At 43.5% G+C, this 15,016-nt stretch overlaps 1 protein-coding gene across 5 annotated transcripts in view; it reads right to left on the bottom strand.

The window, feature by feature from the left end:
- Window positions 1-15,016, bottom strand: part of LOC306936152 (BAR/IMD domain-containing adapter protein 2-like) — an 85,219-nt gene that overhangs the window by 13,588 nt on the left and 56,615 nt on the right. For all 5 annotated transcript variants that reach the window (XM_079519625.1, XM_079519623.1, XM_079519624.1 and 2 more), the window contains exon 7: window positions 5,266-5,418. In XM_079519625.1, coding sequence (XP_079375751.1) covers window positions 5,266-5,418 — 153 coding nt within the window. The remainder of the gene's footprint in view (window positions 1-5,265; window positions 5,419-15,016) is intronic.

The following is a 15,016-nucleotide window of genomic DNA, read 5'->3' as shown; positions in this document are numbered from 1 at the left end:
TTAGGTGTGCTGAAGGACCATTAAGGGTGGTCTGGAATGTTGAGCCATTTGACTATGACTCATTCGGTACACTTGACATTACTGCCAGCTATTTTAAAAGCATGAAGTGGTTTGTTTGATTTTCGAGGAAGCCATTTCAGTACAGCATAAAAATCAACTTGCAGAGACATACTTTACTTTATTTGTTTATTTTAAAAACACCGGATTTAGCTAAGATGCTAGTTTACATCCACAGTCCCCATGCACACAAAACAAAAAATCAGGTAGACACATTGAAGCACATTACACTAGGAAACCGCATAAAAACATACAAGAACAATGTACAAAGGTATGAAGTGCATCTATATGGTTGTATTATTTATATTGGTTTAGCATTTATAGGGCAATACAGATTTGCAACTAAAGTAACTTGTGAATAAAGTGCACAAGTGAAACATGCTTGGTAATCTGTCATACAATTCAAACTCAAAGACATTATATTTTCCATCAAAGTTATGTCATCCTTGCATTTTAAAAGCACAGATTGATTTTAATGATATAGCTGAAAATAGATTGAAAAAAGGGATCAAAAAAGAAAAGAAAAAAAGATTGATTTAGAAATTAAATTAATCAGCTCCGCAAGGATGTTTAGCCAAGATTGACTCTTAATTATTATTATGATATATTCAGGTTTGGTAACTGAAATCTAAAAATAAAACTGCAGTATAAAACAGAAAAAGTGTCTGTTTATGCATGCTAATGAGAAAATGTAAACATGAAATCTAAAAATAAAACTACAGTGTAAACAGAAAAATGAGCTATGCTAATGTTATGGCCAAAGCAGTGGTTCTACAGCGAGGCACACCAGCCTACCATGGGATTTTGGGACAACCACACAACATTATGGCTGTAGAACTACAGAAAATGCAATAGCTTTTAATTTACTACATCAGTACAGGGGCAAATTTTGCTTTCAACCCGGTCATTATAGCCAAAACCTTTACATGTATTGATTTATATTGATGTTTCTTAAATGTTTGTGACAAGTTTTCAAGAAAAGCTAAAATGGAAGATCTATTACTAATACAGTAGATCTAAATAGACTATTAGCTGACAACGCATCGCCATCATCAGCTGATTTCCTCTCTGGTTCTCTGGACTGGAGAGAGGATGGTCAGAGAAGAGCTCATCATAGTTGGCCATTTCCTTTCATAATTAATGTATTTCAATAAAGATTCAACATTGTTTGCAACTTTGCTTCTTGGACTCGCCTTTGATACGCCTTTGAGTTATTGTGCCTTTAAATTCCTAATAAAAAAAAAAGCATTACATCCTGGTTCAGAGCTTCCATGAAGTTAGCCGAATGTGGCGTGCGCACGCACGCACGCACGCACGCACGCACGCACGCACGCACGCACGCACGCACGCACGCACGCACGCACGCACGCACGCACAGTATATGATATCTCACATACTGTTCTGAGCACAACATTCATGAGACACTTTCAGGCAGCCAGTGATTGGTGGGGAGCAGTCCTGAGCAGTGTTAATTTTTTCAGCATATTTTGATTTAGTCTTAGTCTTTTGAACAACACACATTTAGTCTTCGGAAATTATTTTTTGTTAGTCTAGTCTTAGTCGACGAAATATCAAAATAATTTAGTCTTAGTCTAGTCTTAGTCTTTTAGTCTTAGTGGTTTAGTCTTAAGGTCTCCACACACCGGGCGCGAATCGGATGCGAATTCGGATTTTTAGCAGCGTTTCTCCATCGGTTTTCCGAAAAACGCGGCCGGTGTGCAACCACCTTTAGTCTTGCTCTTTTAGTCTTAGTCAAATACATGTTGGGTTTGAATATGCAATACAGACACAGATTTATAGTTTTTAATTCTTAGTCTTTAGTCTTAGTCGACAAAATTAACCTTATCCTGAGGCCATTCGGAGTGGCTAATGATGTTGGCCAGTCTGCAGAAGAGAGTGCAGCACGCAGGGGGACTGACCTGTCCAACTGGCCACCGCCCGTATTTTGTCATGTTCAGTTAATATGATTTAGTTTGTTTTGCTGTCTGGTTTGAGTTAAGTCAATTTGAGTTCTGTTTCCTTTAAGTTCTGTTTATCAACAATCGGTGCCGGGATTTCTTTCAAAATAACAGCTCGGAGGCAGCGCAGATATGGGCGCTTTTACTCTTAAAAGCCCTCAGAAATGAAGAGCTTAGGCATGGGCCGTGGCTCAGCGGTCCAGGCACCTTGGCCGGTGGTCCGAGTCTGGCAGTGTGCCGCGGGTTCGACTCCCGATCCCGACGGCCTTTGCTGCATGTCACTCCCCCATCTCTCTCCCCCATGTCAGCCTACTGTCTGTCCCTCTATAAAAAATATAAAATAAAGGCGAAAGCTAATATGAACGAAGAGCGAAGAGTATGGTGGCCTTGGAGTTCAACTAAAAGAAAAAATAATCTGAATATTTTTCTCTCGTCTGATATCAATGCAAATGCGCTAGGACGTGTACACACGTCCAATGAATCCGTCGGTTGGAAACATTCCCTATGATGTTTCCAGACGTTGTATGGATGGAATGTCTTAAGGAGGTAAGCTCTTGTATTTTGTTTTCTTTAGGCAAGATATTATTTTGGTTTAGTTATTTGATTTATTTCAACATTCAATCTCAGTTGCCTTAAAACCCTTTACTTTTGATTTTACTTTATGAAACTCACTTTAAATTATTATTCCTATTCTGGTAATAAATATATAATTAACCCTTTGTTTGAGTGGCTGCTTGGGAGTTAGGGAAGGCGGGAGCGTCATATTTTCATGTTGTGTATCAGGCCCCTAGACGGGTGCATAACAGAAGTAAAAACAGAGAGATGTGTTTGAGTGAGGCTGAGCGTTGAGTCGCTTATCACCACGGCGTGACGCCATGTTGTAGTATTTTATCACCTAAAACTGGAGTATTCAGGCCTTTAGAGCAGTGTTCTCGGGGCTTGAGGTTGTCCCTGAACGGAGTCCTTGAACCCCTTGCACCCTGCAGAGCTACAGCATCCTAACAATGGTGAGTGGGCGGGGTGGAGGGACTAACCAGCCGCCCACTCAAACAACTCTCTGAGTGGGCAGGGTGGAGGGACTAACCAGCCGCCCACTGAGTGGGCAGGGTGGAGGGACTAACCAGCCTCCCACTGGGCAGGGTGGAGGGACTAACCAGCCGCCCACTCAAACAACTCTCTCAGCCCTGGGACATGACTCTTCTACCAGGGTGGAGGGACTAACCAGCCGCCCACTCAAACAACTCTCTGAGTGGGCAGGGTGGAGGGACTAACCAGTGGGCAGGGTGGAGGGACTAACCAGCCGCCCACTCAAACAACTCTCTGAGTGGGCAGGGTGGAGGGACTAACCAGTGGGCAGGGTGGAGGGACTAACCAGCCGCCCACTCAAACAACTCTCTGAGTGGGCAGGGTGGAGGGACTAACCAGCCGCCCACTCAAACAACTCTCTGAGTGGGCAGGGTGGAGGGACTAACCAGCCGCCCACTCAAACAACTCTCTGAGTGGGCAGGGTGGAGGGACTAACCAGCCTCCCACTCAAACAACTCTCTCAGCCCTGGGACATGACTCTTCTACCTCTGGATAAACGGAGCTTTGTGGACAGACACATCCAACACGTGCGCCAACAGAAAGAAAGAAAGAAAGAAACACACACACACACACACACACACACACACACACACACACACACACACACACACACACACACACACACACACACACACACACACACACACACACACACACACACACACACACACACACACACACACACACACACACACACACACACACACACACACACACACACACACACACACACACACACACACACACAAGTGAAGGACAATATCTCCCCTGCCTCCCACGCACTCTGCCTTTGCTTCTTCTGCCTCGTTCTCTCTCCTTTTCAATCTCTCAGTCTTTCATACAGGAAGAGTCTTTCATACAGGAACAGTCTCTCATACAGGAACAGTCTCTCATACAGGAACAGTCTCTCATACAGGAACAGTCTCTCATACAGGAACAGTCTCTCATACAGGAACAGTCTTTCATACAGGAACAGTCTCTCATACAGGAACAGTCTCTCATACAGGAACAGTCTCTCATACAGGAACAGTCTCTCATACAGGAACAGTCTCTCATACAGGAACAGTCTCTCATACAGGAACAGTCTCTCATACAGGAACAGTCTCTCATACAGGAAGCAGGAACATGCACAATGTCCCAGAGAGGGCTCTTCAGCTCGCCCAAGGTTGAATCCATCCCACACACACCCCCATCCTGATTAATGGATTCAGACTCCATGTTGAAACCACACACACACACACACACACACACACACACACACACACACACACACACACCACACCCCCCCCCCCCCCCCCCCACCAGGAAACCCAGGAGACAGACAGAGAGAAAATCGGGTGCATGCGCTCGCACGTGCATACACACACACACACTCTGAAGACTACACTTGTCATTTCCAACGCTTACAAGCTCTTTACTGAACACGAAAAACAATTTGCATCGCATTCAATTTCATTTAAAGAGAAATGCTGCTGTGTTTCATTTTCATGGTTCATTGCCAGCCCTCTGTTTTGCATTGCCAATGCAATGGTGTGTGAATGCACGCCAGCGGGGGGGTAGGAAGTTATTGTCCTCACTTAAAAAAATATCAATGGTTCCCATCACAGTTTATGGTCCATTCATAGCCTTGGAGAAAGTCAGTTGTTGACATAAAAGTAATTAAAAAAAAAAGGTTAGGCCCTTTTCTTTTAGAGTAGCCAATTATTTTTAACCCCTTTTTCTTGGCAATTTAGCCAATTGATTCCTCCCCACACACATTTCTGTGTTGTCACTGCTGTTGTATCGTACCGACACACCAACCAGTGAAGAGACCGCACCGGGAGGACGTAGAGCCTTCGCCTTACTCCCCCCGCCCAACACTCCCCGTTGACAGGTGCCGCCCCAGCCCGTAGGAGTACATTCAACGACCAATGTCTCCTCCCCCGCCCGGCCTCCCTCCCCTGAACACGGGCCAATTCGCATAGACGCCCGACAAAGCCGGTTGAACCACGGTGGATTCTAACCCCCAACCTCTGTGGTGGTGGTGGTGGGCAGGGACTTTACCACTGCGCCACCCGAGATCAAAACATTATAATAAAGAGGCCCTTTTCATGAATCCTAAAGTTAAAGTAAAGCTACTATCCGGGACTTTTCCCGAAAATGGCACAGAATGGTTGACTCTTACCTTGCCATGGTAGGCACTGCTGTTTTTGGCCACGGCGCACTGGCGGTCCACCAGGAAGCAGTATCGCCGGCGCTCCTCTGACAAGGCCGTCTTGTAACCCTCGGCAATGAAGGTGTCCAGTTCACTCTGCTTACTGCTGATGGTCTCCACAAACTGCAAGGCACAGGTCAGCAGGAGATGTCAGTCAAAGCGTTACGCTTGGTTTACTATAATAGCAGATCATCATATCATAGCAGATCTACAAGGTCACAATGTGTGGCATATCTTTTTCTTTTAATAATCGTTCATTAATCAGAATCGCCAAACGTTTTTTGACCGTTGATTGCTAGAACCAAAAGACCCTTACGAGTTAAATTAACACAGTATAGATGTAGCATGCAGCATAGATTGGGGTTCCAGAGAGGCAATGGGAGTCCATGGAATATCCAACTGGGGTCCCTTTAAATTTAATCACTGCTATAGAGTGCTACGGTGATAATAAATAATAATAATACATTTTATTTATAACGCACTTTACATTTGAAGTGCTACAAAGCAGAAATATTTAAAAGGAAAAATAAGAATAAAAACAATTGAAGCATTCTGTGATCACCTAAACAGCTAAAAGGTGAAAAACACACAGGGCATCTTAAAAGTCCAACTAGGCAAATGCCTTGCTAAAAAGGAAGGTCTTTAGTCCCTTTTTAAAAGCATGCTCTCAGGTGGTCGGGGAGGACGTTCCACAGCAGAGGAGTAGGGGGGGGGGGCGTTGCTGTGGATGCACTGATGGGTGAGGAGGCAGACCTTATATTCTATTCAAAGCTGACTGAGCTGATATATTAATGTGCAATTTATCAATTTCAGGTCATAATTATTTGTTCGCCATCAGCTAGATGAGAGCTTGAGAGAGTGAATTTGACTGTAGTTGTCGGCGAGCCGAGGGGGGGAAAAAATAAAAACAGGTTACTACTCCCACGCTGCTGCCAGTGATTGTCTTGCTGCCGTGGAACTCAGTCCTGTCCTGGCATTTTCTCACAGCATGAACTCTCGCAAGGAAATGTCAAGCGCTTACTGAGCTCATTAACTACACATCACACACACACACACCATTTCCTCTTCTAAACAACAGAAGTTCCCTGTAGCTGCTTCACCCCTGCTATTGACAATTGTGTGTGTGTGTGTGTGTGTGTGTGTGTGTGTGTGTGTGTGTGTGTGTGTGTGTGTGTGTTATACAGGTATGTGTCAGCCAGCCTGTAACATATTCAAGCCCTGTATAATTTGTATTTTGTTGCACAACGGATAACAAAACTGTTCTGTATAGGATTATTGGTTAACGTTTTCTTTCTTTGAATGCCGGCTTTACATCTCTCGGCTGCTCCCACCTAGTGTTGGAACACTAATGAATACAAGTTCAATAGGGTTAATTTGGTGAACTTTGACCTACACAGAGTTCCTGAGTGGAGGAGTCACACAGGCGAGCGAGCGAATGAGTGAGTGAGTGAGTGAGTGTAAGAGTGAGTGTAAGAGAAAGACAGAAAGAGATCATGTTTGTGAATTCTCTCCACGTAGCCTACTTTAAAATTCGACTATACACCACATCAAAGACAGGAGGAAACCCAAAATGCATTTCATTTTCTAGCCACCAGAGAACACTAGTTCTCCACTATTGAGAATCACAAGATTATTTGGCTGGAAGGATCTTTAAAAAAAAGAAAAAAAAAAAAAAAAAAGGAGTCAATTGAACAAAAACATTTTGAGAAATGGCCCTGCTGTGCATTAGCAACACTGTGCATTAGTGCGCTGTGCTTTTTGGAATAAATCTACCCACACTGCTAAAACACAAATCCTGAGCCGATGAAAGCACCAGGAAATAGGAATGGAGTTTTCCCCTGAGAGCAGCTTAAGCCCTGGTCTGTTCTGTTCAGTGCAACTTAAGTGCAAATTAAGCACTTTCAAAAACGCCTCAATTATTGGCGCAGTTCATTCCGAGCAGTGTTCATCATTTCTAGACGAGGGCCTGGGTTCAGTAACTGAAAGGTTGCAAAGGGAGGAACGTTTGGAATGATTAAAGCCATCCTGTAAGTCACACTGAACCTGTCACATTGTGAACTCTCTTTTCCCCCCTCTCTCGCTCCTGAAATGTTATATATATATATATATTACGTTTTGTGTTATTATTTGCGGGGGTATGAGTCACACTCAAAACTGCAGAGAGAGAAAAGGCTATAGTCCGATTTATACTACTTATACTAAGTGTACATCTGTGGCATGTTGTGAGCTTATTGTCAACGTGAGACGCTGTTGCACGATAGAGCAGGGGTTCTCAACCCGTGGGTCGCGACCCCTCGGGGGGTCGCCAAATTATTTTCAAAAAAAGAATATATATATATTTTTTTTTAAATTTTATTTTCACGATTTAAAAAAAATAGCAGACCTACAAGCTCGTAGCGCGCCACTCGGTGGCGCGCTATGAGCTTGTAGATCTGCTATTTTTCAATAGCTAAATTATAACAATGCTTAAAACACCAAAAGGGGTTCCCGCCCAAAATGGTTTAAGGTTATTATAGCAGTCAATTTATATTGGGGGTCGGGAGGGGGCGGGGCGGGGGTCCCGAGACGTTGCCAAAGCATTTCCGGGGGTCCCCGGCCAAAAACGTTGAGAACCCCTGCGATAGAGCATAAATAAGGTATATAAGACAAGAAAACTGAGGGAGAGGGAGAAAAATATGCTATGACTAGAAAAGACTGCATTAGCATTTGTGAATGGATCGGAATCCGATCGTATCACGGCCAGACAGAGACGCTCTGAATTTAATGAGGAGCTGGCCTCAGTTCTATCTTCGTAAGGAAGGACCTTGACTTTCTGTGGTCCACCATGACTCATTGTCTGTCAGCCTGCTCTCCAGTAGCTCTAAAGCCAAGCTAATTAGAGCCGTCCAACCAGTCCGTCCTCTCTTTTCTTCAATTCCCAATGGGCCAATTCTCACACCATTCAAATAAACCAGCGTGACCAAGAACAATGACAATTGTGAAGGGGGGAAAAAAAGTGCCAATACATCAGAATTACCTCAGGTTACATTATCAGCTGGAATGGTGCCGAGAGAGAACTCGAGATGCACTTAATCAACATCTATACATAACTAGATGGCATGTTTGTCGCTTTTGAACAGCTGTGCTTTAAAATGATGATCATCAAGTCTTCAAAACCCTACAGGTTAGGGAGTAGGAACTCCTTTAGGCCCATATAAAGGAGTCATAATTGGTGATTTTGAGTTTGAAATAATTTTGCCTCTCCATTCAGATGGCTCTGGCTTCATACAGGCAACATGGGCTAATGAATTAGGGCAACTAGATAAGAGAGACAGACAGAAATAGACAGATGGATTTGTTGTTTGCTTTTTTGCCCAATGCCTTACATTGTGTTGGACAATAGCCGAAGTTAGCTGATGTACAAGCTCAGAGCTTGTGAGCTCGTAGATCTGCCATTTCCGCCCAATATGGCATGTCCAGAACAGGGATGCTAGAGTTAATGTGGTAAATGTGTGCATATCGCTACACATTGTGTAAAACATAATGAGTTCACTGAACCCTGAGAACGTTCCACCACTTCACCAATGGTACACATGTCAATGCTTCAATCCAATTATTGCCACAACCTGATTATTCTCAGTAATGGAGGCATTTGTGTGCAGGTAAATGCACTCACTTTAGGGGAGCCATGCCCTCTATATCAGCGACGTTTGCCCGGGAGCCGAACTAGTGAAAATAACAGATGTACAAGCGCACGTGTCGCTTCACGCACTGCGTTGCGAGCTTGTAGATTGGCAATTTTCAATACTTCTTAATTATTATTATTGTTTTTAATTTATGTAATTTGCTTGTTTGGTTACTTTTTAAATTAATAAAACACATATTTTGAAGTATATGTCTTTTTTAAATGTAGGGGGAAAATGGCCCAGAGTCATGATCCTTAAAAATTGGTCTGTGACCCACAAATGGGTCCCGACCCAGTGTTTGGGAACCACTGCTCTATATTACACTTACAGCGTTTCAGAGAATTACAAGAACCAGTGCTGGGATGGGATGCGGTGGGGAGGTGTGTGGGTGTCTGCGTGTGTGACTGCGCAGGACAGGCACGACGGAAGGTACTGTAACCAGTCTGTTTATATTCCTTTTTTTATTCCTACAGGGATCCAACTGCGTTTCCTGGCACAGGTAGGGAGCTGCTTGGCTCTGCTGCGCCACTCTTTCATCACCGGTACTTTTGCATACGGTGGTTTATGGAATAAAATAAAAGGGGTATATGGAAACACCCACAGGGCACGTAAGAGCAGCGCACATTTATCTCTGCTTGACACAATCTGATATGACATAATCTAACCTAACCATTGCCCGCCCTCCCTCTTCCTCTCATATCCAATACAGTGAGAGCTAGGTCGTCACACTATATTTCTGCTGCTACTCTCCATCCAGAAACCTGTGCCATGGTGAGGCGTTTATCTGGACAAGGCCGCTCCCTGTGGCGGCTTGGTCCACTTGACTGAACGACATAATGAGGTAGTTAGGATTTTGGCATGGGGCTTCACACCACATGCTGAGGTGTGTAGAGTAGCGGATTTGAATGTTATCAACCGAGATGAGATAGTAAAGGGAATGAGGGTAAGGGGAAGAGAGATGCTAAGGGAAGAGGGAGAGTAAGAGAGAGAGAGAGAGAGAGAGAGAGAGAGAGAGAGAGAGAGAGAGAGAGAGACCAACAAAGAAAGAAGAGCAATGAAATCGGCTGTCAGCCCGAGCTCAGACATTCTTTACTTTTTAATGAAAAGAGAACAGATAAAACTGAGATCCTGGTGTGTCTTATCTGCCGACATGAGAGTCAAGGGGGGATTTCTCATATATCTCCATGGCCACCTCTCCACCAGATACAAACACAAGCAATCCTTGAGCGTGCGTTCATGTGCAAATTACATGATATATATATACACGTATATACACACACATATGGGTGCCTGTTCTACCTCACCCCTGACATCAAAGTTCTGACTGTGGTCCCTACATTCCATTCCCCCTGTAGTGCATCCTGGTCCTGGTTTGTAAGTGGTATAAACTGTTGATTCGGCACATGTGGGTATTTTTAGGTGTTGGCTGAACATCCGTTTTAAGTTCATTGTCCTTGAAAATGGTATGAAAACCAATTCATTTGAAGTCATTATAATTAATTCTTGCCCAGTAGTTGTCTGGTTAATATCAGTGCATTGCTTAGTGCTGGTGGCCGTTGCTAGGCTACTCTGTATACTAAAAGGTAAATGAAGCGGAGTGATAGTTTGAGTGCCATCATCAAGAGATATTCATTCGAATTCTCATGTTTTGCCACGCCATTTCATAATTCATTCCTAGCTGCATCTCTTTTTGAGGGGCACCAGCCCCTCCTATATTCAGCTATTAGTGTAGATTTTCGTCTTACACAACCATTAAATTCCCATTGAAAATGAATGGAGAATTTTACGTCAGTGTCTGAGCAAAACGCCTTAGTGCATATTTTTGTCTTACACAAACATTAAATTCCCATTGGCAATGAATGGATAATTTTACATAATAGTGTCTGAGCAAATAGGCCTAGTGTCTATTTTACATCATGATGATGTACGATGATAAGAGCGCCCCTCACTTCACACAGGTATGATTTTTGAGTGGTGTAAACCACTCCTACAACTGGCTTTGTTAGTTTACGTGTCTGTCTGTCTGTTCGTACCAAAAAATGAGCATGGTTGCTATGGTCACCCAGTTCACACGGGTGTGATTTCATTACGTCAGACATTACGTCAGACCACAGCTGATCAGTCTATATAAGACCTTACACCACTCAGTTCACACGGGTGTGATTTTTTCTGTATATCCAACAAACACAACATACTGCCACGACATCTGAATATAGGAGCTCCCCGCACCCTCACATTGTGCACCCTAGCAGAGGCGCACTCAACTGTGCCTCGACTTCACCAGGAAGCTGTTCAAGTCCAACTTCAGAGACTGGCTACCCCCCTCAGGAAGGAGATCTCCGGACGTCAAATTAGGAATGGAGACGACCTGGACACTCCAACATGCCCAAAAGAAATCCACGAATCCCATATATGTGCAGACTCTTAAATGATAGTGGATTTTAGATTTTTGTTTTACATATTTGTTTTTTTTTAGATAGGCTATTGCATTTTAGATCTGATGTTTTATATCAGCAAAAGAACATGTTTTTAATGGCACCTCTGTCTTTTTAAACCTGTGATCATGCTGAAGAGTTGAATAAACAAACATTATAAATGAAATATCCCTCGTGGATCAATAAAAGTAGGCCTGTTGTTTGCCACCATTATTTCTGTGACCAAATACTCAGATCTGAATTGAGTACAATTGAAAATGTGTCATTTTCGTCTCGCCTGCCCGTGGTTGCGATATGATCAGCAAAAGTGAGCAGACTCACAATGAGAACAGAGATTGATTTCTGCCTTTCATGTGCATCAGAACAGGGCATGTGTTATGAGTCCGTGGCCTGTCATTTGGGTCAGTCTCTCTGTGCAATAAGGACCCCAATATGTTCTACTGTGTATACTGTAGTTATAAAGCGCCGGAGCAGAAGCAGACCAGCGCTGGAGAACAGTCCAGTACAGTAGGTCTGTTGACTTGGCTAAACCAACAGACATTTGGTTGAGTGTATTATAGGGTTAACCACCCTAGAACCCCTAGTATTCCTATTCTGGGCCTGTACATGATAGGTGAACATTTGGTGAACAAAGCAGATCTTTAGCTGTTGTAGCTTTTGTAGTAGCTGTACAAAATGTACAGACGTATGTATCTTTGTATCTTCATGTCGCTGGCTTCCATTGAAAAGGAATGGTAACCTATATATTTGTATCTGTCAGTGTGAACACAGCAGTAGTGGTATCCTTGTGGTTATATTTGTTGTGGTACTTAAAGAAAGTTTCAATGTTTATAGAGGTTATTTTTTTGTTTGTTTATTTGATTTTGTACGACAATCATTTTCCAATGATTACTGCTTTTGCTGTGTTCTTCGTCAAAGCCTTTGGTTTGAGTCACATGAAACCCAAGAGAGGTGTGGTCGTCTAACAGCTGAAACAGTCTCCAGGCAGATGGATACCTGCAGCAACATGCAGCCACATTAGTCCCGTTCCTCTCTTCTCTGTGGGAAGACAATTACTCACTCCACTACACTGGAAATCACCGCTCCACAAAAATGTAGGGCTGCTGGCATGCGGCAGTGGCAAAAGTACTCTTTTTTAAGTATCTTTTTAAAGTAATTAAGTAACACCCCAAGATAAAAGACACACGTGTCACAAGTAAAAAGCCACAAGTACATGAAATCCCGGGGGGATAGGTCATTTTCTGTTGCAGCGCCCACACTGTGGAATGAACTTCCACCTCATGTTCGAGCTTCTCAAACCTTGCCTGTGTTTAAATCACATCTGAAAACTCACTTGTGCTCCCTGGCGTTCGAACATGCTGATTAAGAGTTGCTATTTCCACTGCATTATGTCTTTATGTCGCCCTGTTATTATGTATTGTTGTTTTCGCCCTTGGTATTTTAGTATTATTTTGTGTATAGCACTTTGTTTCAACCCTGTTGTTTTAAATGTGCTTTAAATAAAGTGAATTGGATTTACTCAGGTTCAGTACTTCAGGAAAGTGATGTACTTACTACTTTCCGCAGCTGGGCTCGCTGGCTGCTCTACAAACTATGAGCCATGAAAAATGACAGTTTATATTGCATGTCCCCTGGCATGGTGGAACAAATACTACACGACACAGGGGTCAGATCAATCTGAAACACTAAGGCGTACTGTGCGTACACACACACACTCGCGTGTGTGCGTGCGTGTGTGCGTACGTTTGTAATGAGAGCCTTGGGACCTGCCCTCTCGTCCTGCTATGTAGCCGGGCGAGGAGTGGGTTTTCACACTCCGTGAACTCGGAAAACGCGGAATCCCCGAGCGGCAGCAGGAGCAACGTTTCTGGCCCGACCATCGATCGCCTAGAATGCCGCTTGTCATGGTTGGCCACACCTCACAACCAGACCAACACTGGCTCAGTAATTACCCCGCAAGCCCTGGCCTGTTAGCTGAGTGGAGCTGTGTGCCTCCAGCCTCCCCCTGATATGATGCATCCCATTGCAGGAGCAGCAGTTACTGGCAGGCCAGGGACGCCGCCTCAGGCCGTTTGTGTGCTACGTTTTGCACTGACAGCAAAATATACACACACACACTGCTGTCACACATTTTCTCTTAAGGCAATTCTAATACAACACAGACAGACAGACAGACAGACAGACAGACAGACGTGAAGCTAAGTCTTGTGTTTTCATAGCTACATAACAGATCTACAAGGGTGCAACATATAGCACTGTTACCTTGTAGATCTACTCTTTTCGCCACAACTGAAGAACAACATACTGAAGGTAGGGCTTATTGGTTTTTACACTCCATCTCAAGTATGGCGGCACCGCTCGCCAAAAATAACAGATTGTCAAGCTGACGACGTGTCCTAGTCCACAAGCGACAGCGAGTATACATGAGACTTAAGTCCTTCAGTACCCGCAGCATGCCCATGTTTGGCTTTCAATCCAACCCGAGGACCTTTGCTGCATGTCATGGCCTCTGTGTCCTCCCTTCCTCTCTCTGCTCAGTGTCAATAAAGCAGATAAAAGCTAACCGAGGAAGGAGAAGATGGGCTCTCACAGAGGCAGATGTAAACAGAGATGGTATGATAGGTTGCCTGTGTCTGCCTGTGTCTGTCTGTCTCTGTGTGTGTGTGTGTGTGTGTGTGTGTGTGTGTGTGTGTGTGTGTGTGTGTGTGTGTGTGTGTGTTAAAAACTATACTTGTCACCATAGAGACCATTCTGTGTTTTAAGATACCTCAGACTAGTTCCTTTTTATTGTTAGGAAATATCCCTGAAGAGTTTCTAATACATGATAAATATTTAATCAAGATCCTCTTAGCAACAAGTAAGAAAGCGATCACACGACGCTGGTACCAACAGGACCCACCAGCGAAAGAACATTGGATGGACATTACTGAGGAATTGTATGTCATGGAAAATACTACAAGAGGATAAGTTCTATAAAAGTGGGATCTCTTTTTCCAGCCTATCGAGAATGTATGAGGAATTCAACGAATGCATCCTGTAATATGAAATAATGCAGCCTTTTTTCTTTTCTTTTTTGTTTTGTTTCCTTTTTGTCTCTTTCTTTTTCTTTTTGTATGGTCTGTTTTTTTCCCTTGTCTTTTTTTCTTTCCTGTTTGTTGTCAGTCAATTTCTCAATAAAAAAAAAATATCACACCCTTGTGAACTGAGTGGTGCAAGGTCTTATATAGTCTGATCAGCTATGTCAGTGACGTCACACACTAACCATAGCAACCATGCTCACCTGTGCACGGACACGTACACAGGTACACAAACATAGATACAGACAAAGCTGGTTGTTGGAGTGGTTTGCACCACTCAAAAAGTGAAAAAAGTGAGGACCAAATGTCTCCACAGGTATGAGAAATAGACGTTGTGAGGGCCATTACAAGAGAAATGGTTGCTTTATGGTTGAACAAAGACTTTTAGAGATACGTTTACAATTACAAAAAGATTCAGGTTGTGATTATGCTCAGGATTAGACATTTAGTTTGATTTAGGTATTAGAGATAGAATCTGATTTATATTTAGTTGCGCTAAGTCTCCGACTTTACCCGCAGCGCGGCCCGCAATTCAGCCGCTGCC

Source organism: Electrona antarctica (genome assembly GCF_951216825.1).
Source record: "Electrona antarctica genome assembly, chromosome: 14".
Taxonomy (NCBI): domain Eukaryota; kingdom Metazoa; phylum Chordata; class Actinopteri; order Myctophiformes; family Myctophidae; genus Electrona; species Electrona antarctica.
Note: the sequence above shows the minus strand (reverse complement) of the source record. Positions and strands in the feature narration are given on the sequence as shown.